Source organism: Bombus fervidus, chromosome 2 (assembly GCF_041682495.2).
Source record: "Bombus fervidus isolate BK054 chromosome 2, iyBomFerv1, whole genome shotgun sequence".
NCBI lineage: Eukaryota > Metazoa > Arthropoda > Insecta > Hymenoptera > Apidae > Bombus > Bombus fervidus.
Window position 1 is genome coordinate 14,974,821 of NC_091518.1, and position 27,607 is coordinate 15,002,427.

The 27,607-nt window shown below is 45.7% G+C and overlaps 1 protein-coding gene across 3 annotated transcripts in view; it reads left to right on the forward strand.

The window, feature by feature from the left end:
• The window catches only part of Shrm (shroom), a 143,184-nt gene that overhangs the window by 81,858 nt on the left and 33,719 nt on the right, over positions 1–27,607 (forward strand). For all 3 annotated transcript variants that reach the window (XM_072016290.1, XM_072016299.1, XM_072016308.1), the window contains exons 2-7: positions 7,949–8,320; positions 9,192–9,504; positions 10,512–10,754; positions 10,835–10,989; positions 11,068–11,937; positions 12,016–13,737. In XM_072016290.1, the coding sequence (XP_071872391.1) occupies positions 7,949–8,320; positions 9,192–9,504; positions 10,512–10,754; positions 10,835–10,989; positions 11,068–11,937; positions 12,016–13,737 (3,675 nt within the window). The remainder of the gene's footprint in view (positions 1–7,948; positions 8,321–9,191; positions 9,505–10,511; positions 10,755–10,834; positions 10,990–11,067; positions 11,938–12,015; positions 13,738–27,607) is intronic.

Sequence of the window (27,607 nt, forward strand, 5' to 3'; positions counted from 1 at the left end):
AATCGTGTACTACAAAATCATGGTTCGTAACTGGTATTCGTTATTCGAATAACAGCAACCCAAGGAAGCTTACGATCATGGAAATTTAAAGCTCGCTATTCCTGCGGGAAGGACGAGAGTTACACCCTCTTGTAATATCAAGCGCATTAACCTACTTTAGCCGCTATAACGGCCTAATAGACTCTTCCATGAGCTGTACAAATGAAAAACCCGCTATTCTATCGACGTTATATAGGAACGACGTCCTACGCTAATGGATGTACAGCATTCGTAGACATCTCTCGGAGAATACCGGCGGAATGTACACGTGGCCTGCATTTTCTTCGAGACCCGGCTACCGTTGGAAGCAACCAACCCGGCCAACAGGGGCCTACGCAGACCCATGGCACGGCCCTGCCACCAACGCTCTCGTACCTCGGGGGCTGGATCATAATTCTGACCGGCAGCAACAGAAAAAAAAAAAAAAAATCGAATCGCGGCCAGATTTCCATTCCGCGGCCCACGGATTCTCGTGAAACGCTTCCTTCCAGCTCTCGTATTCCTGTCTGCGAGCTACATTGCAGGCTCGTCGTCGCAGCCAGAATATTTATAATTCGTGTCTCCGAGCAACGGTCGTCCATGACGAACGTCGGGTTGGTAATGTTGCCTGGATTAATAGGGCTTTTAAGAGGCACCCTAGCTGTCTAGCTCTCCCCTATCTTTCTCCGATTTACACGCGTCGAGCTGCGAGTTGATATTCCTCTTAATCTCAATTTACGATAACAAACGCGGCCTCCAGGGCGTTCACGATTTCAACAGAATTAACGACACTGAAAATAAGCGTGCTAATCGTAATGTCATTCGAAGTTTATACGCGGTTAAAGCACGTTCATGAGCTATATATGTAAGCCGTGATCCATGGTACTCAAACGTATGGTGATCTTTATGAAAAAAAAAGAAAAAAAAAAAAAGGAAAGAGGAAAGAAGCTATGCTTCGACTTTTTCCACTGTGATCTGTAATTTATCAAACGGATATATAAAATTTTCGTAAGATTGACGATTTAACTATAAGATTCACAACTCCGGATCGAGACATCACAATTATTTGCTCGTCGTAAGTTAAAGCTTGCTCGATGGGGACGTTAATTATCGATCATTCGGCAGCAGACCGGCGGTCTGAAACACACTCGCAAGAACTTCTTCTTTATTTTTCATCGTCTCTGAATCCTCGTACGGTCGTACACGGCCATCTCGCTCGTTCGTCATAACGAAAGCCCCTTTATCGTCTATCGATCTGGCTTTTTCGCTGTCTCCGGCGGTAATTGCCTTCCATCCTGTCGTTTTGCTCGCTCGAGGACAGTGCTCGCGTTGAATTTACCGCTCGGAGCGATCGAGAAATAGACGCGGGGACACGATAAGCCCTCTCGTATCTTGTCTCTGGTATTCTACTGCCGGCCGTTTAACCTCCTCCCGCATTCCTCGTCAATTTCTTTTTCCGAGGCCCGCTGTCGCCGCGAGGAACGCGACCCGCGCACGCTGACCTTCATTGTTTTTCCATCGGCTCCTTTGCTTCCTTTTACGATGCATCGTGAATCGCACGCCGCCAATTGCGCTCCAGCCTCTCCACCGGAATGAATCCTATCAACCAATTATTCGAAATCCGTGGATACAGCATCGTTGAAGTATACCCAAATCGGTTGCTATTTCGATGGACAACGCAAAAGAACAATTAATGCCTTCTTGCCATTTTAATTGACATTTTAATTCGAATGTTCTTCGTAGCCCACTAAATTTCACAGCAATTTCTGGAACCTTTCATCGCACCTCTCTCAACATTTATCATTGCGAAAGAATTATCTAGTTATTTATTTCGTCTGTATCTCTCGTCGCGAAATTCCTCGTGCAAGAATTCGTTGTCAGACTATATGGTAATCCATATAAATAGCGAATCTCGAGGAGAGACTTTCACTCCTTTAATCGTGGAGTTGGTATCGCGCGACCAGCATCATCGAAACGTCTTTATCTCGAAAGCAGGTTGATAGATGCATCGGTGCCGCCATTAATTCCATACTGCGCCTGATTAAAATAGCGCGCGCGCGCGCGCGCGTATTACAGGCGAATTAAAATCCGACTCTCGAGCGCTCGCTCTCGATCGTTCCCCTAACTAACACGTGCGCGCCGGCCGCATTAATTACGTGATGTAACGCGAATAACGTTCACGAGCCGGTCGTTCAAGCCATTTTTTTCTTCTTTCCCCCGTGAACTTTCTGATTTACTCTGCCCACGATCGTCTAATTCTTGTTCCAGCATACGGAAGACAGTGAGATTTGTTGCACTTCCTGAAAATGCTACATCTATATATTTTAGCGTCAATTTTTTTAATGGAAATGCGCATTGACCAATTTGAAAGCGCAAAATGACTACAGTGTAGCAATAGACTCGTTAATATCGGTGGTATCGGACGTGAATTTATGCGATTCGATAGGACGCGCGGAGCTGGTGCATTAAAAGCTGATATCGTTCGGTTGATGGCGTTACGTAAAGAACGATTTACGGTAATCACGGGAGCTGTGTCGAACAGCTGGATCAAACTGCTGCCGGAAACCGCGAAGAATGAAGTGTACCGGTTAGATCTCAACAGATATTTAATTTGGCATCGTTTAAAAGTGCAAGCCGAAGGGAAACATTTGTTGTATACGACTGGCGTGCACGGCTAACTGCGCTTAAGTAATCGTAATTACACGTGGATTACTATTCTCACGAAGCGTATGCAACGTTTTTCTAAAACAGTTAACAGTTCTCGCGGCAAAATAAAAGATTCGTAAATGTTTACTTCCTGATCGGAGCCTCTAATTGAACCGCTAGATCTACTGTTAGACTGTCATACAGGAAATTAGCGGCGGCTCATCGTTTCTCGTTCTCTGCGAATATGCGCTGTCTCTAATGCTATTATAAAGAATAATAACTTCCAGAATCATGGCTCTACCTGTAAACAGATAATCCTATTTTACTCTATGAATCGATTGACTTGAGATCTAATTTTGCTTTAAGTAAAGGAAACAAATCTACACGAAAGAGGAAAGTCTTCCGAAGAAAGACACTGTATAATCTATCTAACGAGACGAGAGAGTAGATATAAAGAAAACGCGATTGCTGCGGCTGCAGCTATTGGTTGCCGTCTAGTAACACTCGATTGTAAGTAGTTTTGTTTATGTCTACTCTCTCGTCTCTGGCAGATCATAGGTATCCACCGCTTCACAAACGCCATTCCTTACGTTCCTCCCTGACACTTAATCCCAGCATTCCGCGTCTTTAATGCGACGACAAATTTCCTTAGCGCCTCCGATACGCGCGTATCCACTTCCTCCGCGGCATCTCGCAACCGTCCTTGGTCTTTGGAAACGCGATACTCCGCGTCGCTGCAGATTCTGTGAACTTCGTCGAGTTGCGCGCTTGTCGTCGAAAGGATCCCAATGTTTGCGAGCTTGCAATCCGACTCAACGCGATAAAACCGGCGGAAAGAAGGCGAGGAAAGACAGAGCGGCGCGCGAACAGGGAAAACAACCCTCGAGGACGAACGCGTGCACGTTGCGAATGAATCGCCGCGAATTTATCACGGCGAAACTCAAGGCGACAATCTCGCTTGACCAGCAATTAACGCCGGTGATTTAAGGACGTACAAGCCGAGATTCAACGTCGTCGCCTCTCTTTTTCCTTTTCGCACGCGTAATTCCGCAACCATGTCCCGTATCATCACGGTTCATCTTCTTCTTTTATCGTCTTTCTCGGTTCTCCTGTCTTTCTTCAGCATGTGGCTCGCCAAATGGCTCGTATTGCGTACGATCTGTTTCTTGTACTTTCGTTTTTGGTTGTTGAACAGTACGGTTCGTTTTACTTGATTCGACTCGACGTATTTCCCCCAGTTCAGCTGCGTTCCATTCCCATTCGAACGCGTTACGTCTCGTTACGTTCCATTCAGATTCGTTCTGTCGTACGCGCGATTCCAACCCATTCAGCCATGTTGGAGACCATGCTGCTCGTTTTGTCCGCCGCTCTCGTAACGATCTGATAATTTAGGCACGGCTTGCGTGTACGAGTTTCGTTCCGCGTTCCGTTTTCTCCACGCGATGAGTTTATTAACGTTTCTAACCCCCTGCGAGTATTCAGCGTATCGATTTTATCACGACGCATTTAAATTTTCAAAGTTTCAAGGATCCAAAATTTGAGAATCTCAGAGTTTGTAAAATTGAGAAAAATTTCAACTTAATTGCTTTGATACGGAGAGCATTTGTTTCGGGCTAGATCGCATACGAAAAACACCAGGATATGGCTTGATCTTTCAAATTGTTGCTGAAACCTCGAAATTGCAGAGCTAACGTCCAAAGATCGTCGACCATTACCAAAATGGCAACAGTGTTCGTAAAAAGAAATATCAAGAACGGTGTATTAGTACGTAAAATAACCGTGTACAGCGGACAAGAATTATTGGGTGCACGAGCATTTTTGATGATCCTAACTGAGGAAATTACACGTTCCCTTGGAGATTTACCTACATAATGTATTCGCCACGTATACGACCAAGAGACACGCACTCGAAAATTCCAAATCTCATTAGTTCCCTACATAATTTCCATTTGGGAAACATCACGATAATTTTTAAAGGAAAAAAAAAAAGATTCATTCATCGAAAATAATGTCTGTAAACACAGTCATCGCGCTACTGGCCTGATTTTTCTAATGTTCTCTATTTGGCGCGTTCTCCTGCTTAAAGTTTTGACGGTTCCGACAGGGAAAATTACACGTTCCGGAACAGGGTTGCGTGTTCACCCAAGGAATCCGGTAGGATATGATTACAGCTACTATTATTAAACTATTACTAAGAACCGGTGCAGAGGAGCGGATATTTTGTTGTCAGACGCGATGCAACTCACTCACGAGTACAAAGGAACCATCGTAATTGGACTCGTTTCTACCAGTTTGCGTTCCGCGAGACAATTTGCGTGAGGGAAAAATGATGCACGAGTAGCACGTTAATTCGTTAAACTGACCTACCTAGTCCACGAATCGTTGGAACAAAGAAAAACAAAGATTATGTAGAAAACGCAGAATCGTTGGAACAAAGAAAAACAAGATTATGTAGAAAATGCAGAATCATTGAAATATAGGAATTCGCAGTATATTTGTACGAAACGACAGGCATTTCGAATCCCAAAGGATCATAATTCTGTCATGTGCGTCTATTCAGGCTCGTTTCTTATTACGTGAAACTACAGCGCCGACACGCCCACCATAACGAATTCAATTTAACGCACGCTAAAGATCGTGAGTTCCTGGTGTATACGAGACCTGATAGCGGGCTTTTATATTCAATTTATTAGCTTTAAACGCGGTTGCTCGGAGCTGTTTACGATTCTCGGCCGCTACGTTTTGTCGAATTCGTGTCTCTGCGTCTCGTTGTCTATCGTCATCCAGCCGTCGTGGTTATTAAATATGATTAGCTTATTACGACTTGTCAATTCGCGTTCAATCCATTTATTAAGTCGCTCTACTTGCTTTTCGTTAACGGCAGGCGTAGATCGAGGCACTCGAAACGATCTCTTATTATTAGTTTTTACGTATTGCTATGCATTGCGGTACACCAGCCGCATACTTTCGCTCGTTACAAAATCGTTCCGCCGCATTTTGCAACCCGTTGAACCGGCGGAATGCGTGCAGACCGCTTGAGAACGCGTGGATCCAGCGAACTGGTAAGTGGAGCTCGAGATCGAGGATCATCCGCCACGATCGAGGAACGCCTGGAGGAAAAATCGTGGCGGGTTCAGTTGCATCGTGGACCAGATGATTTCTTCCATCTTCCTTCTCTTCTATATCGCTGACCTCGCTGATGTACCGGTTTCACGCGCGCATAGACATAAATATACATGGTCATGGAGGCGTCGAGAATTTACCGGGCGAATTCCTTATCCGCTTCTCACGTTTTCATTCGTATGTCCAGCCGTTGGGGACAGGATCAACGGACTGTGCCCATAGAAACGTTTAAGCGTTTAAGAGAACACGGCAGAGGAACGGCGGTGGATGCCTTCCGCCAACGTCATCGATCTTGATCGCGCGGGGCGTACAACGACAACGATTGTGTGCTCGGACGCGAGCGGTTCCCGTCTAAACGTGGAAGAATCTAGAACGGTTTATTCGTATCACGCAGCGATCGCAGGATACGTCGTGATAACTAATGATACACGGCCGATTGTTCGGCCAACCGCAGATCTTCGGGAGCATTCGGCTGACCCACATCTCACTGCCGGATGACGGTCAATATGACGCGTTCCCGTTCCAACGAAATCGTCTCGCGGAGGCCACGCGTGGGTAGCAATTTTTCATCAGCGACAAATGAAAGCAATCCTTTATTCGACTTCTTTGAGCCACGAGCGTGTCAGGAGCAACCGAGTCATCCTTTGTAATGCGGCTTTGAGAGCATGCCAAAGTTCATCCGACTTCTTTTGATTAAAGAGTTAATGTAGAATGTGGGTGTTTAGTCGAGAGCAACGTTTACCCATGCTCGTAATAAAGCATTTGTCATATCATACACGATATGTCCGACCTACTTTTGTGTTCTAATACAAGAAGATCGATGTTCTAAGTGGTATTAGAAACAGAAGTTTATGGGCCTATGAACAAAGATAAAATACGATTACCGTAAAACTGAAAGCTACTACATAATTCCAGCGCCAATTTCGAATCTCCCTTAATTCATGTCTAGACCATGGTCCATTCATCCTCATTAGCAAGGCGCTACCGAGGCACACCTTTCTCATCCACAGACCTTACTACACGGCACATATAATTCAAGAACCACGCTCGATTTTCTCGATAAAGCGGCATGGTGCGACTCATCGCGCCTCGTTCCTCGTGATCGCGAGCGAAAGGTTAAAGCGAGCTCGTTGGATTTTATCGCGGACACGCCTATAGCGCTCGATTCGTCGAGTTTGCACTTAAACAATGTACTTTCCTCGCGCGAACAAATTGATTAGTGTGTACGGTGGTGGCGGTCGTAAAAGGTGCGTGATCGAGTCGCGATCCGATAGATCTCCAGGGATCTAGATTCCCAGGAATCTATATATACGGTACGCGTGCACCGAGTGAAAGCTACGGTATGTTGTAATTTACGCGTGACCGTGGTCGATCAACGGTGATATCCGTAAAACCGAGACTAATCGCGAACCGTTCTGCGTCGGCTCTGTGGCTGCGTTCCTGATTAACGATTTTAATTTAAATCGGTACCGTTTCGCGGTACACCGTCAGGATCGTTCGACTACTGTCTTAATTAACCTTCCGACCATTCAATTAGAAGGCTGCCTGCTCGGTTTATTTCCTCCATAAAGCGGTAAAAAGTGTACGCGTTCGCCGATGAAAATGGACGCGTGAGAATGTTACAAGTTTTTGCATATTCCGGCAAATTGCCTCGGGACAGTCGAATTTATTGATCGGAAGTAATGTTCATCCACGGAACGTAAGATCCTCGGAATGTGAGGAGTTGCTTCTGTGGTGTAAAAGACGGCAGTGTAAGAAACTCGGGGAACCGGGTACTATCTGAAAACTGGATCTTGCTTCCGTACGAGGTAAGATGCGCGAAAGAAATTGGTAAGGTGGAGAAAGAATTCAGATAAATTTATCGTAGTGGCTATCGTACGAAACTGATAAAAACCTCGAGAGGAAGATGCAATTACCAAAGTGGATCACTGAATGACATTGACGATTATCATGTAGGGGAGAACGGTAACGCTTGAATATTAAAGAGGAAACTGTCTGGCCTGGATGTTTCAATTGACAGATCGGTCATGCTATGTAAAACCGAAAATCTAGGTTCTAATAATTCAATTAATAATTCGATTACTTTTATCTATCCTTTATAAAACATCGACACAACGATAAAAACGCAAGCTAATGAACCTATTTTTACTGGATTGCATAGGTGTATCCCGGATGGCGGGGACGTTGGTTACACGATGACGGAATTGCAGCCGTCGCCGCCAGGATATCGAGTCCAGGATGAGGCCCCGGGCCCACCTTCCTGTCCTCCAGGCTCCTACAAGTACGCGAGTCACGGCCACGGCAGCGAGACTGCCAATTTCAAGAGTACCTCGTCGTATCCTCAGGAAGGCTATGGCCTTAAGCAGAGTCCGTCTCGGACGGTGCCTCCTAACGAGTACTATCGGCGTAGAAACGACGGTAGGAGGTCCACGGAAAACGAGCACGAGGCTGCTAACGCAGCGAAGAAAGCCACAGTTGCCGGTTACAACGAAACTTACAAGAAGAATACTGCGGGCTACAAGAACGACAGCGGGTACGCGACCTTCGGTCGACTTTTGTTAGTCTTGTCATCTCTGCTGTCAGTCATTCTTATTGCCTTTTGCTTTTCGAGACATTTATCTCTCACGCGATGTTACGTCTGAACTGACGCAACTCGCGTTCTTAAATCTCCGACCTTTTTAATTTTTGATTTTTAGAATCATTGAACTTCCGAACGTAAAATCGTTGCATGCCAATCTCTATCGATTTTCTAAAGAAAATATGTTTCCAGTCATTCAAATCCTGTTTCTCTTCTTCGCTCGAGAATTCATTGAGGAATCGATCCGCCGGTTGCATCGAAATGAATTATTTTACCCCATCTGTATCGGGGAACGAGTTTCCACGGTTAGCTCGCGCACTCTTTTATCGAGCAGCTTTTTGCAGGCAAGATAAGAGATACCGTTTGGCAGCCAATTAGACGTTCTCTATATTAGTCTCGGCATACTTAGATTTCGCGATAGGTCAAACGTAGTGTTGCGAACAGCGTGGTATCTCGTCGTTAGGAAGACGAGGTCCACGCACGACGTCGCAATTATAGCCTGATTATACACGTTTCCAGTTACGTTGAACTTGTTCGTCATTCCATAAATTACGCGGCGGCCACACATCCTGCTAATAAAGTGGTTCAATGACATCGCCAACGAGGAGAGGAAAGATCCGTGGTCGGCTACCGGGATTGTCGAGCGTCTCGCGGATGATTCATCGCTCGGTGCGAGCGCTAATCACCGGCTATTCGCTCTCGGTTCGCGTATAATTGCTCCCACGCGTACGATTCGTCACGACGTTTCCATAGATGTTGACTAGTGACCAAACACGATTCAACGCGCGTGCCATTAATGGACGTATTTCCTTGTTTGCGCGAACAGGTATAGCGAGAGTCTTGGATTCGACAGTTACACGCTCCCTCTCAATGAAAGAGACGAAGCGTCGCCACCGCCAACACCGCCAGTCCGAGACGCATCGAGCCTCAAAGGTGTCTGCTACGGCCCCGGTCACGAGAAGTATCCGTCGTGGCCGAGCGCGCCGGAGCGACACCCCGACGAGGATGTTCACAGCTCAGGGCACAGCGGATCGCATCGTTCCAAGTCTTGGACCGATCACACCAACTACCCGAAGGAGAAGCCTGCCCAGTACACCAGACCGCACACGAAGAGGCCCAATCCTACGTTCACGCAGCAGGTAACGTATCTCTATGCCCATTCACAGTATCACGTCGTAGCTCTTGATCGATTCGCCGCCGGTGGGAATTTTTCTTGATCCGATGTGTCAGCATGTCGATAAAATCTCACGATCCGATTCATTCGGTGTACTTACTCGCACCCGTGTCGGTGCGGCAAGCATTCCTTCGCGTCACAGGCAGTTACGAAATTGAAAACTCATTTGCAAGGAGGTGAAGCACTTTCGGTGTTAACGAGTCACGAGCGGACACCGGCCAAGCTTATCGTACCATTTTCGGCGCGCTTCTGGTTGCACGCGAAATGTTCCACGAGAGGACAACGACGACGTGTGTCCGAGCACATGCAAAACCTCGGCCGAAGGAAGTTTAATTGGTCGAACCGTGCCGCGTTAAACATCGGTGGAACGACGGGCACGTCGGAACCTTGGTAAATCGCTACGCCCTAAAACGACGCGTATAATTAATCTCCCACACTCGCACCCTCCTTTCTCTCTCGCGGTGACATAATCGCCGCATGGTTGCGCCGGCGACTTCCTGAAAAGTAGGCCAACGATTTCGAGGCGAAGCGTTGTTTCGCCCGACCAGCGCCCCGTGTCTCCTCCCAAGACTTTTAAGAATCCTCGTCTTGTACACGGATTCCAACGTTTCCAGGTACAGGGGAACGTTAATGCGCCGTAATTCATTCGACTTTCCTTTTGCTCAATTTAGAACTTCCTTATTAGTTGGACGCGTTTTTTGCCCACTTCGGTAATTAGCTCGTTGCCTGGTGGTTTATTTTAAACCGAAAGGCATTACGCTGACACTCGATGGGAAGAGCGGCTCGCGTGGCAAAAACTGAATACAGCTTAAGTTCAATTACGCACCGAGGTTCAGGCAAATGTATGCGCGGCCTGTGCTGATTGCGCAATCGATTACGCAGCCCCGCGGTACAACACTCGTGTACGCGAAGGCGGACGGACGAAAGCGTTTCGAATACCACTCAGGAAAAACAACGATTTTCCTGTTGCAGCTGAAGACGGTGATGGAACGTTGCGAGAAGATCCCGGCGGAGACTTTCGAGTCGCGTAATAGAACCACCGTGGAAGAGGAATCGAGATTGTGGCCTCGTGTGGATCGCGAGGGCAAAGCTCTGGGTGATGCAGAGTATGTGGTGCCATCGCCTCCTGAACGCGAGCAACAAACGGCTCAGACCCTCAGCCATGCAGATTTGGAAGCCTACGTTAGAAGCTATCAAGATCCTCAAGTGTCCCAGGTAACGCTTAACCTTGGTCGTTCGATGTTTGCCCTTACAAATGGATTAACGTAGTAATTGGATTCTGCTTTGGTTGGTAGGTGGACATTTACAGGGAAGCAACCCTAACACAAGCGGGCCTTGAAGAGTACACGAGGGTGCAACATTCTCAGCAAGCTAGCTACGCACAATCCGAAGGTTATCACAGTTATGTTTCCAGTGTCGATTCTACGACGAACACTCCGTTCCTCGATAGGTACGATACTGGACAATTTATTCGATAATCGTTCGTTTATCTTGTGATGTAATATTTAAACTCAAATTGCTCGTGCAGGTTGAGAAGAGACAGCGAAGCAGTGGCACAGAGGCCAACGTCCACCTGGGAAGATACATCAAGGGAAGGAAGAGATAGCGTAGTGACGACGTCCAGCGGAAGCGCCTCGAGCAGCGAGACTCTGAAATGGCACGGGTCGATGTCGGACGTGAGCGTTTCCAGCGGATTGCCAGCTCGCCAGGGCGCTTCAGATCGGTGGCATCACGGATCGATGTCGGACGTGAGCAGCGTTAACGGTGGAATTTTGCCTCAGAAACCCAGCAACAGCTGTCATGACAAGTGGCAAGGATCTATGAGCGACGTCAGCACCAGCGGTTTATCTCCAACCACAAAGGGCAGGCACAGCGAGAAATGGCCAGACAAGTGGCAAGTTTCGATGAATGATCGCAACAAGCAGAGTCAGGGTAGATCTAGCTTGCCGGCTGTGATCAATCATTGCAACGCATCGACCAACGTAGCAGAAGTTTCGTCGACCGTTCGAGAGAGCAAGTGGCAAGAATCGAACATCGACGAGGAATCTCTAGTGGATAAATCGCAGTCAGGATCTCAGTGGGACAATTCGGTGAGGATCGAAGGTGATAAGTATGGTTCACTGGCTCAACCGATGCCACAGAGTCCAATTCGTCAGCAGCTCGGTGCTACGACCCCTCAGAGTCCCGAAAATTGGAACCCTATGCATGGATCGATGTCGGATGTTAGTCAAGCGAACGGACATCCATGTAGTAAACAGTTGATCGCTCACAGTGCCAGAGTTCAGACTCCACAAAGACACCATTCAGAGAGTGTGTTGTACTTGGACCGCGAACGAAATCAACGCAAACTGTACCCTGTTAGCACTACTCAGCCTCAGGAATCTACGCAATCTTCAAGGTGTCGTTATAATTCCACGTACTTCAAAGATCCCTTGTCCTCATCAAAAGTTTATTAAATTTGTATTCTTTCTTTCAGAATGGTGCCGGCACTGCCTCAGCAGCCACAAATGTCAGTGGCGGAACGTATAAACGAGCTGGAGAAGCAACAGCAACAACAACAACAGATGCGTTACACTTACCTGGATCCAGAAAAGCGCCACAGGGTCTCCGACCCAACGTTAAAAGCCATACAAAAGAAAGCCCTGCTTTCCTTCTATGAGAGACACCATCAGGCATCCTGGAGATCAGAACCGCAATTAGCCCAAGGAATAGCTCCTGCGCCTCAAAGCCCCCCTCCTCAGCCACCCCCTCGTCCTAGACCGCCTTCCTCGAGACGAGCGAGCTCCGCCTCCGACTACGCCAGTGGCACCTGGCGAGAAAATGGCAACAGGAATCAGAACCAAGGCAATGGGGAACTGTCGAGTCCTAAGCACCAACACAGCAACAGCTGCGGTAGTCTCTCTACGGACTTGCTAGGCCCTGTGATAGTAGGACCAGCTATATCGATCGACGATTGGGTGCCAGAAAGGCCACCCAAAAAACCACACTTGAGAAACGTTTACAACGACCGTGTACCCAGTCCCGATTTGCCACCGCCATCTCCTCCTACAGTGACTGAAAATGAAGTTCACGATTGCGATGATCCACTGCCACCTCCGCCACCAGAGCTCAGCGAAGATTGTTTCACTGAGAGCCAGCGCAAGCCCAGCAGCACGCACCATCAATCTGAGGAAACAAAGATTCGTGATAGATCTTGCGACAGACACAAGTTAGAGAGACACTCGATGAGAAGATCGAAACATGGTTCCAAGAGAGATCACGAGAAGTCCGGAAAATCTTCCCCAAATTCGCCCGTGAAGTCGGTGCCGCAGGAACAGGAGCAACACCAATTCGTTAGACCTGCCATAGCATTGAAGCATGTCGACTCCGAGATGGTGCTGGAGAACGGTGTTTCAGCTGGATTTGCCACACATAGAATGGTAGCTACGGGTCGATCGAGTTTAAGATACCCGTCGACACAGAAGTTAATGGTGAATGGCAGAGTAACGCCAGCCAGGAGAATATCGGAGGAGCGGCCTTTCTCCAGCAGGCCACCGGCGCAACTACCTGATCTCATCTCGCAGCGATACAGCGACTCTGGGAACCAGAGACCTGCCCCACAAGTACCCGTGGAACCGAGAATCATTCGACAAGAGTCGATGCGAGTGGACGGATCGCGAATCGACGTTTCTGGCTTGCTCAGGAACGATTCGGCTCAGAGACTGGAATCGTCTTCTGGTCAGAGACCTCAGCCACAAGTGCCTAAGAACATCGATAAAAGTGCCTCGAGTAATCAATCTAATCAAGCAACGAGACCAAACTACCTGCCTGTGCCTGAGAATTCTAAGTGCGCGTCCAAATATCTAGAAGGTGGAAACCACGGTTTTTCGATTGGTAGTCCAGTGAAGACGGGCTACGAGGCCAATTCCAAAATGTTCCCGTCGGAGTCGAGTCCTCAGAAGTACCACGAGCCTCCGAAATACGTGCCCAACCATCACCAACGTCACGGAGACGTGACACAGAGGAACTACTACGCCCTGCCCCCTAAATACATCGACGCACCGAAACAAAAGCCTCAACCTCAGTGTCCTACGGATAGATACGGTGGTACTGGTTCACCTAGCTCTCCTCCTCCACCTCTGGCGCCGCGACAGAACACTCCAGGCAGGAAATCGTTGCCACCTCCGCCTCGACCGGCACCTCCACACGCGCTACAGGGGTAAGTTTGATGCTTTTTTAATGACCCTCGTCATTTCTCTGGTACGACCCTTAAATTATTCTTCATTACGTTTACTTGTATGTATAAGCGACACAGCAGCCTGTTAATAAGACTGAAGATCGTTGGTTCGCAGCGAAGATATCGCAGGAACCATTACCTCCTTTTCGGCGGACATTAGGAATTATTATTTTTTTGTCGCGTTTTGTAATCGCGAGAATGTCACGGATCGTTCGTTTTACAGTCGTCAATTAAAAATCTCAAAGAGAGGATCGAAACGTCTATCGAGAAAAGGCGCACGGTATGCGAGCGTCGAAGAGTTTGAGCCACGGAACGCACACGATCCTGTAATTGCAGCGTAATTGAATGGTAAATGGCTGCTGCCGCCGCTTGGCGCTCGCAGGATCGTCCATTATACGTATAGTGTCCCATCGTACGGACCCCTTATCCTGCGATCGATCAGTTGAATTAGAGGCAACCGCGGATACACCTTACCCTACGCTGTTGACGGGATGCTTATTAACGACCCTCGAAGATCGATAGATCACTCGTGAAACTGACGCACCGCGTCGCGAGAACGTTCGAGCTACATCCCTTGATGGCGTCGTTTCACCGAGAACCGTAAACGCAACGCTTGCTTTTGATTTGTGGCTTGAGAAGAAACACGAAAAAAATTTTGCTGAAATTCCATGAGGATCAGCGTTAATCATCATTCCTCTCATAAAAACACGTAATGTTTGTTTAATAATTTGCAAGTTTATGACACATAATCTGTGTGAACTAGCCGGTTTCGAGCAATTTGCAACTTGTTCTCCTTATTAATGCTTCAGTGCCGCTTTTTATAATCAATTGATACAACACTGTAAAGCAATAGCCTCAAACTGGAATTCGATTATGAATTCCCGAAGATTAAAACTAAAAGTAAAAAAATTTGCGAACCAGCTTCTCTTGAAGTACTCAATATTCGTACGAAAGAAACTCATGGACTCCCCAGACCATCGTAGAACATCGTAGAATCGTTACTGGTTCGTACGAGCCTTGAGCAAGAATTACCGATGGATTATCAAGCTACGAAGCCAGACGAGATCCCTTGATGCTCGTTTTTGTGCCGGTTTAAATCCAGGAACTCGTAAATCCCCGGGGATCAGCACCAGCGATGCCGATAGTTCGGCGAACTCTTGGCTCGCTCGTTAATTATTTTCTCGTTCGTCCGCTCGACCGAATCGTATGCATTACCATGAGATTATCATTGCAAATCTAACGGTGCCCATTACCGCGTTGATTTACGAGCGTGTGACTTTCCCTGAATCGCGTCCGGTGAGAGTCTTAAACGACATCGTCGCTGGCTGCCAGCGAATGACTCCTCGGAACTGTTCACGATCCCCGCTGGTTTTAATCGTCACATCCACGTAAATTCACCATTAAACTCTGAAATCGTTATTCCCTCGTGAACCTTCAGCTTTTTATCTGCTTCATCTCTGCCGCGGGTTCTCTTTGTTTCCGCCGCGTCCTTGACAAAGTTGTTGCTTGAAACTCTTATAGTCTTCAGAAGAACCAGGGGGGTATTGAACCTTAATTGCGATCGGTTACCTCAAAGATAGAAAACGCGAAACGAAGAAGGTACAACTTGTCTCGAACCTCGTTCAGACCAGTCGTGGTTACAAGAAAAAAGTCGTCAGTGGCTTCCTTGCAACGCGAGTCTTTGCGTTCTTGAAAAGCAAGAACTCGGGCAAGGTCGATCGCACACGAAGCGCCCTGCTATCCGGAGGATCGTGGTAGTGCGTTTCACGGAAGCGGAGGTTCTCCGTGACCCAGCGTCTCTTTGTTCACCGGTCCATGATTTTTTGGGTCATGAGACGCACTTTGACCAATTGCAGAAAGCAACGACGAGATTATACCTGCAAAGGAGAAGGATCGCGAACGACTTCATCCAAATGGAAGAAAATTAACGATGGATTAATAGTAATTGCACGGTTGTGGAGATTCACCGGTCGGACTCGTTCCACGGAGGGCACAGGATGTAGGCTCGATCTCACAGAGCGATAAGTCTTTTCACCTTTCTTTTGTTTCGTTCTCGCTCTGATTGGGTGACCAGCTTGGCTTCTGTGATGGTCGAGTTGTCGACTGCGACGGACGAGATTCCGACCCCGCGACACGGTTCGGGAAGCAAACGCTCCGCTTCGTTTTGACCTTCGACGGGAAGAGACAAGACAGAGAGATCTTCTGTGCCATGAAGTTGGCAGGTATTTAACGTGGCTGCCGATTCTTCTCGCCTGCCGCCTCTCCCTCTTTCTTTCGTCCGGAGTATTCAAGCGGAGGCTTAACCTTTCGGCTAAACCGAGCCACGAGGCAGAAATGTCAGAAAAAAGGTTACCGCGTGGCACCACGGGCGTGTTTGCCTGTTCTTCGGTGCTCGATTATGCTCGCCGTGGCACTGCTGTTCCACCACACGGATAGAAAAGTTGAACGCGTGAGAATTCGTCGACTATTCGGCCTCGTCCAATAAGAAAGATCCCCGTGTGTAGCGAGTTAGAACACGATACAGTTCTATGTTTGAATCTTCTCTTAATTCTCATAGCAGACAACGGTAGACGCGTTCCACGCCGGTACTCAAGAAATCACGCGAATTTATTTTTCTGCGATAACATCTGGTCAGCATCAAACTGACGGGAAAAATGCGCTGATTCAGATCGCAGATTCCATTCGAGGCGGTAATCTAATCGCGTAATTGCGATTGTGCTTCAGCTTCGTGCGTGGTCGAGTGCGCAAAAATGTATTTTCGTAGGAAACGTCTGCCGGTTCAGTTGCCACGATTAAACAATCCCTAGAATGGATCGACGTTTCTCTTAATAACTATCGTAAAGTCATAGCTATTCGAAGAATGTTGGTTTAAAAATTATTCCACCGTTTTGATTACGTGACTACCCGCAGCGTAGTTACTGATACTCTTTATGCTGGCAGTTTCGCTTTCCGTTACGAGTTCGATGTTCGAAGAGATTAATGATACGACCATAAATATGTACGTATCATTCAGCGCAAATATATTTAAGAAAATAGTAGCGTTTCCAGAGGGAAAGTGGAATGATTCTATTGAACACGAGCTATTCTTGAAATACTGGTTAAAAAATTCTGCCCATGGAATTTAAAGAAAGAAGCAAAGTTTATAGCAGACATTTCTCTTTGAAACAAAATTATTCGACCTTAACTATTAACGGCGCCAATTTGCTCGTTAGCCACGCTCGACAATCTAAATTGTACGCATTTCTTGGGAACAAAGTCGCTTGGAGACGTCTCGTCAGATGTGGAACACGATTGACATACATGACTGATCTCATTTTAGCCCTCCACTGTTTTAATAAGCAATATTTCATTCTTCAAGCTACTAACTTAAATAAAGCATCTGGTTAGATGTCACTATCATCATGGTATTCGAACCGAGTCTTCACGTTTCCCCAGTTCTCTTCGTTTCGCTCTTAAATCGTACCTTAGACCCTTTCTTCTCGCCGCTGCACAAGCAAAACTCGTTCCATTCTGCACCTGAGATTGCATGGAAGAAAGACCGCGACCTCGACAGGGTAACCGACGAGTATGCCAAGTATCGCTTAACATTGGTTACTTGTCGTCGAATCTCCTCTGTTTACCACGTCGGATGACACCGCATAAGGCTATAGCCAAGGAAGAAAAAGAAGTCCACGGTATATCGTATTATCGCTAGTCGAGACGATTTTTCTTGTTTTATCGCCACCACGTTTCGAATCGAATACGTGCTCGCGTCAAAGGAATTAGATTAACCTTTCTTTCAAAGGCGTGATTCTTAAAGCAATGAATAGATACAGAATACATAGATTTTTCTTGCAAACTTTGACATGACTATTAAAAATACATTGACTTTGAAGGTATTAAAGAGATTTGAAACGAAAGGAAAGATTTTTCGTTCGAACGAACTCAATATGACTACGAGTTCAATATGAGATAATACTAAAATGTAAAAAACTTTGCTAAAAAGGAAGAAGACGATACATCGTAACGTTATGGTGAACGACATTCGTTATGAAGGTGTATATTTGCGTAGCGACATCGACGATCACATGATACAATCGTAATTTATAATTGGTAAATTGTAAATTATTATTTCACGATTACATTTGTACTTAAAACTTCGATTTTGATTACAATTAAATAGTTTGACGTCAAAGAGCATAGGAGAATGTGTTCGAATCGATCGCGGAAAAATTTATTATATGTTTATCTGTTCGTTTATTCGATCGATCCACTCAAGGCTCGATAAGCGATTTCGAAACTAGAGAATTTTATTTGCCATTCTTGCGACGGCGGGCTGTGAAATAAAAACTCCAGTTGTTTGATCGTGGAATCGACGGATTATCTCTAAAATATATATATTTATCGGGCGTAGTTACAGTTATCGGTTTTCGATCTCGCGAGGGGAAATGCGAGAAAGTATCGTTCGATATACTTTTAATTAAACGTTTTATCTCTACGGATATGAGTCATAAAATAATTCACTCGTTTGATAATATTAACAAAAAACAACAAGTAAGAAATGATACATCATAATATATATTGCTGACTCTCGTCGCTTGAAGTTATCGTCCTCAAAGTATCGTTTAACTATTCACACGATTATCCGCAGCGAAGATGTAAATGCGTGTGTCGCAAGAGTACGATGCAACGTCTACTAATTATCAACGGTAATTAAAAGGAGAACGATGCCAGCGTTCTGGTTGCGGCAGAAGTACTTTCGTCGGTCGGAAAGTCGAGCACGGTAGCACACTCATTCGAGCAGCCTTCCAACAACTCGTAACGTCCTCCCTTCGTGCGTGGCGAGACTCGTTTGACGACTTGCCAAGAAACGGGGTCAATTGCATGCAATCCTGACTAATTCTAAGCGGGTTTAGAAGCGATAGTGGTAGCGTATACGCCTTCATTAACTAGTCTATTAACATCCGACGAAAAGAAAGTGTCTTACATTGTTAGCAAATTTCGTAACTGTACGACCATTGGAGCAGAAGCGACATTCATAAAACCTGTAATACTTAGATGGTTTTGCTTGTTTCGATTTTATTTGGTGCAGCTAACGACTCTCCTGAAATATTACGAAATTTTCAGTCTAACGAGGTAAACTTTATCAACCCGCGAATTAGTATATCTAATCGACTTTATGTTTTCGCAAAGAACGGAAACGCCTACCGGGAGTCTCAGATAACCCGTTATAAATATTGGAACACATATATACATTTAATTAATTGCTGGTCGTAATATAGCGATTACAGATTTACCGGATAGGTCGTTTTACAAGTAACTTTTACGCGAATTGATATTGATTCGCACGATTTATTGTGTAACGAGTTTCCCCTCGTTCCTCGTTAACCTCGATCATCACCGTTTCCACGTACAATATTTTCTACGTATTTTCTTCTCGATTTCTCCATTCTATATTCCTTTTCTATATTCTATATCCTTTTTCTATATTCTCCAGATTGCTAATACATTATCGGTTATGCCTCGGATTAATTGAAAACAATTATCGAAATTAATACTTTCGTCGAAGATCTGTAGTTTTAATCTCTAGAATACGGTAACCTATTTAATTTGCTGACTCTGACGAGCGTCCTCGTCTCGACTTTGACTTCGACTTTGTTCCAAACGGAGCATCGAGGAAGCTCGGGGGGTATAGGAAGCAAGTGACAAGGGACAGGAATGACAACGACGAAAGAAGACAATGGGCAGCGAGTCGAGACCGGCGAACACCGGACACGGACTCACGGGAGCGTCTCGAGAAACGGTATCTTCATGGCGACACTTTATCTCACGAGTAAATGGTCAAATTGCTCGACATTATTAACCAAGTAATTTACCGTTAGAATGCGTGGTCTGAAAAAATGTTCGAGCCGATCGTTTTTTCTTTAAACCTCGATCGAGGCTAATTCTACAGTGAAAAATGTCTACGTGTCGCTTGCACCTGGGTAAACACGTGTACCGCCTACTTCCTCGTCGATGAAGCCCACCTTCCATCGTTTCGTTCCGTCAAGTAGTCCAGTTTCGCTGGCGTTCCATTTAATTGGCTCCTGTTAACATCAATTCACCGTGTCGACGATAAGGTCCGCCGCTACCTCGAGGTGTTTTGCTTCCCGCAGCTTTCACTGCGTTCACTGGTTTTACTTTTCCCCTTAGAATCCTTTGACTTCAGATTTATCGCATTTTCAATTAACCTTTTTGTGCGAGTACATTTTCATAAATCATTATCTCTAAACGCAAAAAAAAAAATAACAAAGCTAAATGCAATATAATTATCAAGTCAAAGCTTTCCTACATCTCCAAAATAGAAACGTTTTGGCTCGTGATATCGAATCTCCGAAATAAAAAACTAAATCCACTTCCACGTGTGTTTCCAACGAAAGGACTATTATTTCGATGGGTGGTCTGAGGACCTGGCAAACTATCGAACGAAAAAAACGTTAGACCTGTGCGCGCTTCGGATGCTCACATACGATTGTTCGGAGCCACGTGTGGCCAAACTGTCGCGCAATAAAAGCTCCGGATCGTAAAGTTTCCGGTGTGTTCACGAGTCGACCGACCCAGGGACGAACGAGCGCATAAAGGACCACGACGTTTCACGACCCCTCGCGACACGGCCCAAGAAATCGTTAACTGCTGCTCTCTGGAAAATTGCCGAGGGTCAGTGACATTGGTGGCCAGGGGTAACCGCGACTGTTGCACCTGCAAGAAGGCCAGCCATTAAACCGCAGAGATCACGGGCGCATCCTCTGGTGCTACGGATGATGTTTGCCTTCTGCGCGTGTGGAATAGAACGTCTGCATCACGACGACCGCATCGCTACGATATAAATAGGATGACGCTATTCCGGCACTCGAATTCCTGAAAATAATGTTTCAACGAGAATATTGAGAAATAGTCGTGAGCGGAAGCTTTGAGGCTAGAGATCGAATGTTTCTCGGAGTTCTTGAAAAAATTACGGAAGAATCTGATAAAGTTTAAGTATCTCTGCCATGTTTCTACTTGGAATTTCGTCGTGATGACTGTTTATAGGAATTGCGTATTATTTAAGATATAAATAATAGCAAAAGTGGATGAGAAATTAGAAATATAATTGGTTTTGAGCTTACTCAAGAGCCTAGGTTCGCAGAAGACCAACCGCAGTTGATGCTGGTAGAGGTAACATAAACAGAGAGATAATAAATTCTTCTTGCTGAAACATAACGATCCGAGTATTCTTGTGAGACAACCCCTAACTATGATGTCCGTAAATTACGAAATGACTTGTATAAACTTGAAGGTTGTGGTATTAGGTATACTGATAGATTATACACTATCGTGAGAGTCGAACGTGACGAGAGCTTATGTATTTCCTCCGTTCCACTGTCTCTGATGTACAACGTGTCGAACACTCTGCTGTTTGCATTACAATTATGCTACATCCGTGGCTAAACTTCCAGATTTTGTTTGAGAAAGAACATAAAGAATTTCAACGTCCAGCTTAAACCAAAGGTTTGGCAAACACATGGGGGACAAAAATCATCTGGTGAGCAATCTCCGTTTTCAAAATGGACAAGGGCTTGGCCCATTTTCTCTGCATGGAAAATCGTTTACGGCGGTTAAAACAGATGTGCATACGTGAACACAATGTCCCAAAGCAAATCGATGAGAAGTCAGACTCCACGATGTCGTAGAAATCGACGCAGATCTTGATCTGATTGACAGCGTGTTACGGTGAACGTTGTCGATGTGAGTACGGCGCCGGCAGTGAATTTATTAGACCAGGTCCGACAAATGAAAGAACTCTTCGTAAAATTAATGAACGAAGATGCCAACGTGTGATTAGCAATTTGTTTTTCTTACGCGAGCCGGCTGTTCGCCAAATTTCGATACCAGCTTAAATCGACTTTGTGCCTGCGAGAGGATCCAGGGTCGCGAATCGACCGGAATAGCATCTGCCATATATACATACACGACAGTTACATTAGAGGCATTACCGATGTCCAGAATAACGAATGACATCACCGGGAAAAAGTCAGATGGTTTACCTATGCGAGGATCAAGATGGTTGCTCGCTTGTTTGACGACTATATTAGCGGTTCTCGATTATGTGTTTCGTAAATCTTCATATGTCACATCCACGTGACATATTTTTTGAATAATTCACGTTCGAAGTGCATCTACGTTTACGATATTGGCGAGGCTTCAATTTTCTGAAAAATATCGTTACAGTAACTAAGTTTTCAACGTAATCATTATTTTTTTTTTTTTTTTTTTCTTTCGATTGTGGATTAAGAAATCATTTATTTTTCGTGGGTGCTTATTAGTGGTTGACTGGAAGTACGAACTTTCGCCACAGCGTCTCCGCCTTCGACTATTACGATAGGAAAGATATCTGCACGAAGAGTAGCATTGTCCTCGTTCTCGTAATCTGTCATTCCGTTTGCTGGAAAGAGAGCAAAGTATAAACGCACTTTCTATGGCATCGTTTTTCCAGCTATCCGCGGAAGTGCACCGATAACCGCTCCATTGATAAATGGGAACAAGCCTCGCCACTTTGCAATATGTCATGTACTTCAGTGACTCTTGCCCTCGCGGTTCTTCCCATAAACCTACGTGTTTTTTTACGAAAGCATCTTCCACGCGTTCGCAGTCGATAATATACTCCTTCCATTGAATGCAAAGCATTCCTTCAATTCCAGATATTTGGCTCGCATCCAGCAAACAGAATCCAACATTTAGAATAATACCGATTTCCTCGAAAAACAAGTCTCGTACAAAGCTCATGTACATATCGTGATATTAAGCACGCGATGGCTCCTATTTATAGAAACGCTCTGTGCGATATTTAAGCCGTGAATGTCAGCGTAATAACGCCCTTGCTGAAACGTCTGCTCCTGAAATGAAACGTCGGGACGGAGGTCGGGAAGCGCTCAGAACTAGAATTTGGAAAGTTGCCCGACTCGAGACGGTCTTTCGCCCGGCTTCCATCGAATCACGGACCCAGTGCCGCCAAAATAGAATTTCAAGCGCGATTGGTTGTTATCCCTTGAAAAAATACACGACTGACGACGTTCATTTGTCTGCCGGTTAAAAATCATATCTCATCGAGTTTCGGACCGGGATTGTTCACGAGAGAGAAGGAGGGTCGGATAAAAAGTAACGGTGCCGGTATACGAGCCTCTCCGGTGTTACTCATCGCGCGCGGCGCGCATGCAGCTTTTGCCCAGGAGCGGCCATAAAAATCAGGTGAAACTGGCCCGCTTGTTTCGCTTCTTTACCTTTCTGCTCCTTCTTTTTTTCCATTGCCTTTTTGCTCTCGCTTTCTTTCTTTCGTTTTATCCACGATGCTCATCCGAGGATCTCGCGATGTTATCGTTACTCACGTTTCGTCCCCGTGAATTCCATTCGTCATCGAGAGATCATGGACATGATTCCATCCAGCGTATACGCGATAAGTAGAAGTCCTATATTTTGACTCGCCACGGTATTTCACCCGATCAATCAAACCAGATGCTACTCTGGACGAGATGCTTTCTCTCTTTATCCCTTGTTCTTTCCGTCCGACTACGTGTCTCGTGATTCTCGCGAGGGTACCCGAATGTCTACGGGTGTCGAAGAAGAAGTTGCTTCTTGAATCGATGAAGATGGAGAACGAACGAGGAAGAACGAGACTCGTATTTTCGATCGATCGAGCATGAAAGAGATGGAACGAGCTGGAACGCAAAACGGTGGTGGAAGGTAGTAGAAGAGAGGGGTAAGAGAGGTCTTGGCCAAGTATTCAGCCGCGTTGTGCGTCAAACTCACTTACCTACGACAATCGCCGCGGGCTGTGCCGGTTTTCTGTCTTGGGACGAGCGGATCCGCTCGATCTCAGCGGGCAGACCTGTTATTACACGGGAATGCGAAAAAGGAGGACCGGACCTTCGCAGATCGAGGAAACTGTTAAAAATGTATGGCCGTAACTGAACACGCCTGACCGCCCTTCGCTTCTAATAAACGTGGCTAACGTACCGAGGAAGAGTAGACGTGCCACGTATATAGAAAAGATTCAGCGCGTTGGGAGGCGGCGAGTCAGATGTCGATGGAAATTTTACGGCGGACGCGACTGACCATGGTTTCTCAGAAGCATATGTGCGAAATGTTAGATCTCGTCTAGCATCGCTAATAGATCAACTTGCTAACTGGTGAAGACAAGCTCACTCGTCATACGGTTTTACGATCTTCTCGGCATTATCCTTCTTCGTTTACCCCTATTACTTTGTACATTGTTTTTGAGAAATTGATTCGATTATTTTATAATTGCAGTTTCTGATTAAGAAATTATTTGATTAATAATTGTTAATCAAATAGGAACATATAAAAAAAATTATCTGAAATGAAATAGGCGAAGTTTGAAATATCCGAAGACGGTTCTCGATACTGACTCTCTCTATATAAAAAAAGATAAAGGACAAGAAAGAAAACTCCTTATATTTCTATTCCATAAAATCGGCCAGCGCCGGTGATCGTCCGTAAACTCGCCACCCCTTGTCGACGCTCTCCACAATTTTGTATCATCGAGACGAATTGTCGAAGATCGGAGATTGCAGAAGGTTCGTGTAAATTACGCGACGTGTGCGTAGACCCGACTTGGCTTGCGTTCGAGCCCTCGATACCGCGGAGATTTAATCACAACTCGAATGAATACCTCGGTCATGTTTATTACGCGAAAAGGATAATCACGCGTCTGGTACAGAGTACAGATCGATGGGGATGACGTTTACAGCGTCCTGCCGCTGAACCGACAGCCAGGAAAGCTTCGGCGTCCTTTTCGAAGTCATAAACTCTCGCTTCGCAACTTCGGCAGTTGTAACATATAAATTACAGTATTCGCGGCTACGGCCTGTGCCCACCATGGCCGTAACTTACGAACGTTGTCCTCCTAGGAAACGAGTTATGACTGCAGATGTTGCAACCTGCGAATCACGGGCCTGTAGCGTATAATAATCCACAGACCAACCGCCCATTTAGGAATTAATTCGTAAAGCTTGTTGTACGGCAATGAACAGTCCACGAACGATGTAAAGTAGCTTCCATGATCGTTCTTGTATCGTTTTCATTGTTTCCCCGAAATGTTAGAAACGGGGTCAAAGTTAGATACAAGGAACAATATAAGCGTGTATTATTTTAGTACATCGTTCGTAGTAATGTATTTCAAACAAGAAATCGTATTGATTCTGCATATGTTTGTATGTATTGAATACGATAGATGCAGATGACGATTGGTGCGTTAAATTTCACTACTCCACTGAAGTATCCTTTCACCCCACTCAGAGAGTTCGAATTCGTGGCACGGCATCACGAAACGAAAGGCAATCCAGAAAAGAGCGAATCACATATCTCAGAGTTTATTAGCCGCTCTCTAGACATCAAATTAAACCGGTTCCCCGGGCAGATACATCTCGTGTCGTTTCCACCGTAGCACGGTAGTAGTCAGGTAGACCTGTCAACGGCATTAATGCGATTCAGGGGTGCGAGCATGAGCGTTCCCCGCACTATTTACATGCGTACAGTTCGCCGGTTCAGATCACAGGGGAAGATAATGAGACACGTTGACCTGTCCCCGTGTATTCGTCCCTGGATCGGGCCCCTCGCCGCTCTTCGTGGACCTTCGGCTAACGTCGCCTGCTCTGTCCTTGTCCGCCTCTCTGCAGCCTTTCTATCTCCCTCTCACTCGTACGCCTTCCCCTTCTTCAACGCGGCGTCGACGATCGCGACCCGTGCTCCGCAGTCATTCCGTTGACAGCGTTCGTGGCGTTTGTGTCGCGTCGGTCTTTCCGAAAGTCGATGACAGCTGTCAACACACAGTGGCATCATTGATACTCGAACGCGATTCAGTTGGTATACGAATGTCGATCGTAGTTTATTCGTCGTTCTCGGTGTTCCTTGATCTTTCTCAGCGTGTTCAAACGGAATACACAACGGCGAGTGAAGAGGGGATTAAAGGGATGTTGACAAATGTGTGATTGGTTGCATGGTGACGAGACAGAACAGAAGGCGAAAACGCGAGTGGATAGCATCCTCCGACGGCGAAGATACGATGATCTGAGGTGTTTGTAACGCCGCGACACGAGCACACGGCTGATGGACAGATGTTGAATCTGAACATTTACAACGTCGTGGGCAGCATCGGCACGATGGTCTTCGGGAGCAATAAATTCCGGATACGAAGGTACACGTTGATTTGATTAATGTCTCTGAATGTCAGGGTTTTTCCAATTTTTATTTCCTTTGCACGACGTTTTATAATCGACACGATTGGTTATTGGTCGACACTTAACGGGTTATTAACAATTTGTCTCTTTAGAAATATCACGTTCATAAAATCTTCTAATTTATAAAGACGAGGAAAAATATAGACATGGAAATACTCATACTATTCTCAGTATTCTAAACACCGGACGTTGACTTTAACCTTAATTTATAGCACCGAGCAAATAATCTTCGATCACGGTGTACCGTTCTCTTCGTAATACAACATATCTTGTACAAGTCAATCTTATCTCAGACTTGGATTTCATTCGAATCTAGTAGATTACCGAATTCCATTCACGTTTCTCCATATCTCTAGACCTAATTGATAATGTCAACCTATCCTCTAATATTCAATGCACCGTATCACTCAAAAGTTTTAGTTTTCATTTACGTCGAGGTTTCGAAAATCGCGGTCACTGATCTGCGCAACTCTTCCGCGATGGTGTGCTCAAGTCTCGTGACAGGAAGCAAAATTTGACCGTTACGCTCGACAAATCGTTCAGAAGAACACGTAGGAAGAGAGATTCGGTTCATTGGAGCGAAATTGGTGGGTAGCGGTGGACCCAATGCTTCGTTCGTTTTTTACGATAGCGCGTCGCGGTTGAAAAACATCTACAGGGGTCGGGGGTTCGCTTAGGAAACGTAGTCGAAGAGGCATGCACTGGTAAGAAGCGCACGCTATCGCGTCATTCATTTTCACCTGTTTGATAAAAAGATACAGTGGGTTCACTGCGTGGTTTATCGGCGTATTTGCGTGTGTGTATTGAACGATAAGTAGAAAGTTTATCGGCCGACGAGCTTTCCGCTTGACAGTGATGGATGAACTCGTGGATAGTTTTCTTGTCGTGGAGCGTAGGTCTTGAGTGATCCAGTCGTCAAAAAATCCTTGGAACGAATTAACAGAGGACATGGGTCTCTAGGCGATCAGAGTTCACGAATGATCACCATCTTGGCTAATTTTCGACCGTGACCTAACATACTCTGTTATATTGATTCTACGGAGGAATCGAATGTGCAAAAAATCGCAAGTTCCAACGATCTCTTTGCTTGTACAATATTATAGGGTCGTAGCGATCAAATAGAGAGTCATCGAGGAAATATTCAATGTTTTGCTTGGTTACCGTCTCAGACGAAGCTTTGAAAAAGAACGCGTATGAATATCGAGGCGTTACCGTTCAAAGGCTTCCCGTAGCCACTGCTTCTTCTGGAAGCCTTCCAAGGTAGCTGCGAACAAAGCGTCGTCTGTTACTCTTATCCATTGAAAAATAAGATGTTGATCGTTCCTTATGACACAGCAAACCGTTCGAAAATAGTTCCGTTTCTTCACGACAATGCCCATCAATCAACCGGATAAGCGATATTAGCGACGCACATTACACGCTCGAACCCGTTGAATTTTAAGTTTCAGCGCCGACGAAGAGAGCTCGCGTAGAAAAACCGTTTGACGAAGCGGATTAACGTATCTAGCTTTTCACGTGTGTTCGTATTAATTAACTCATCCACCGACCATACATGTATATACATATACATTTGATACGGTTCGCAAATAGATATAGGATGG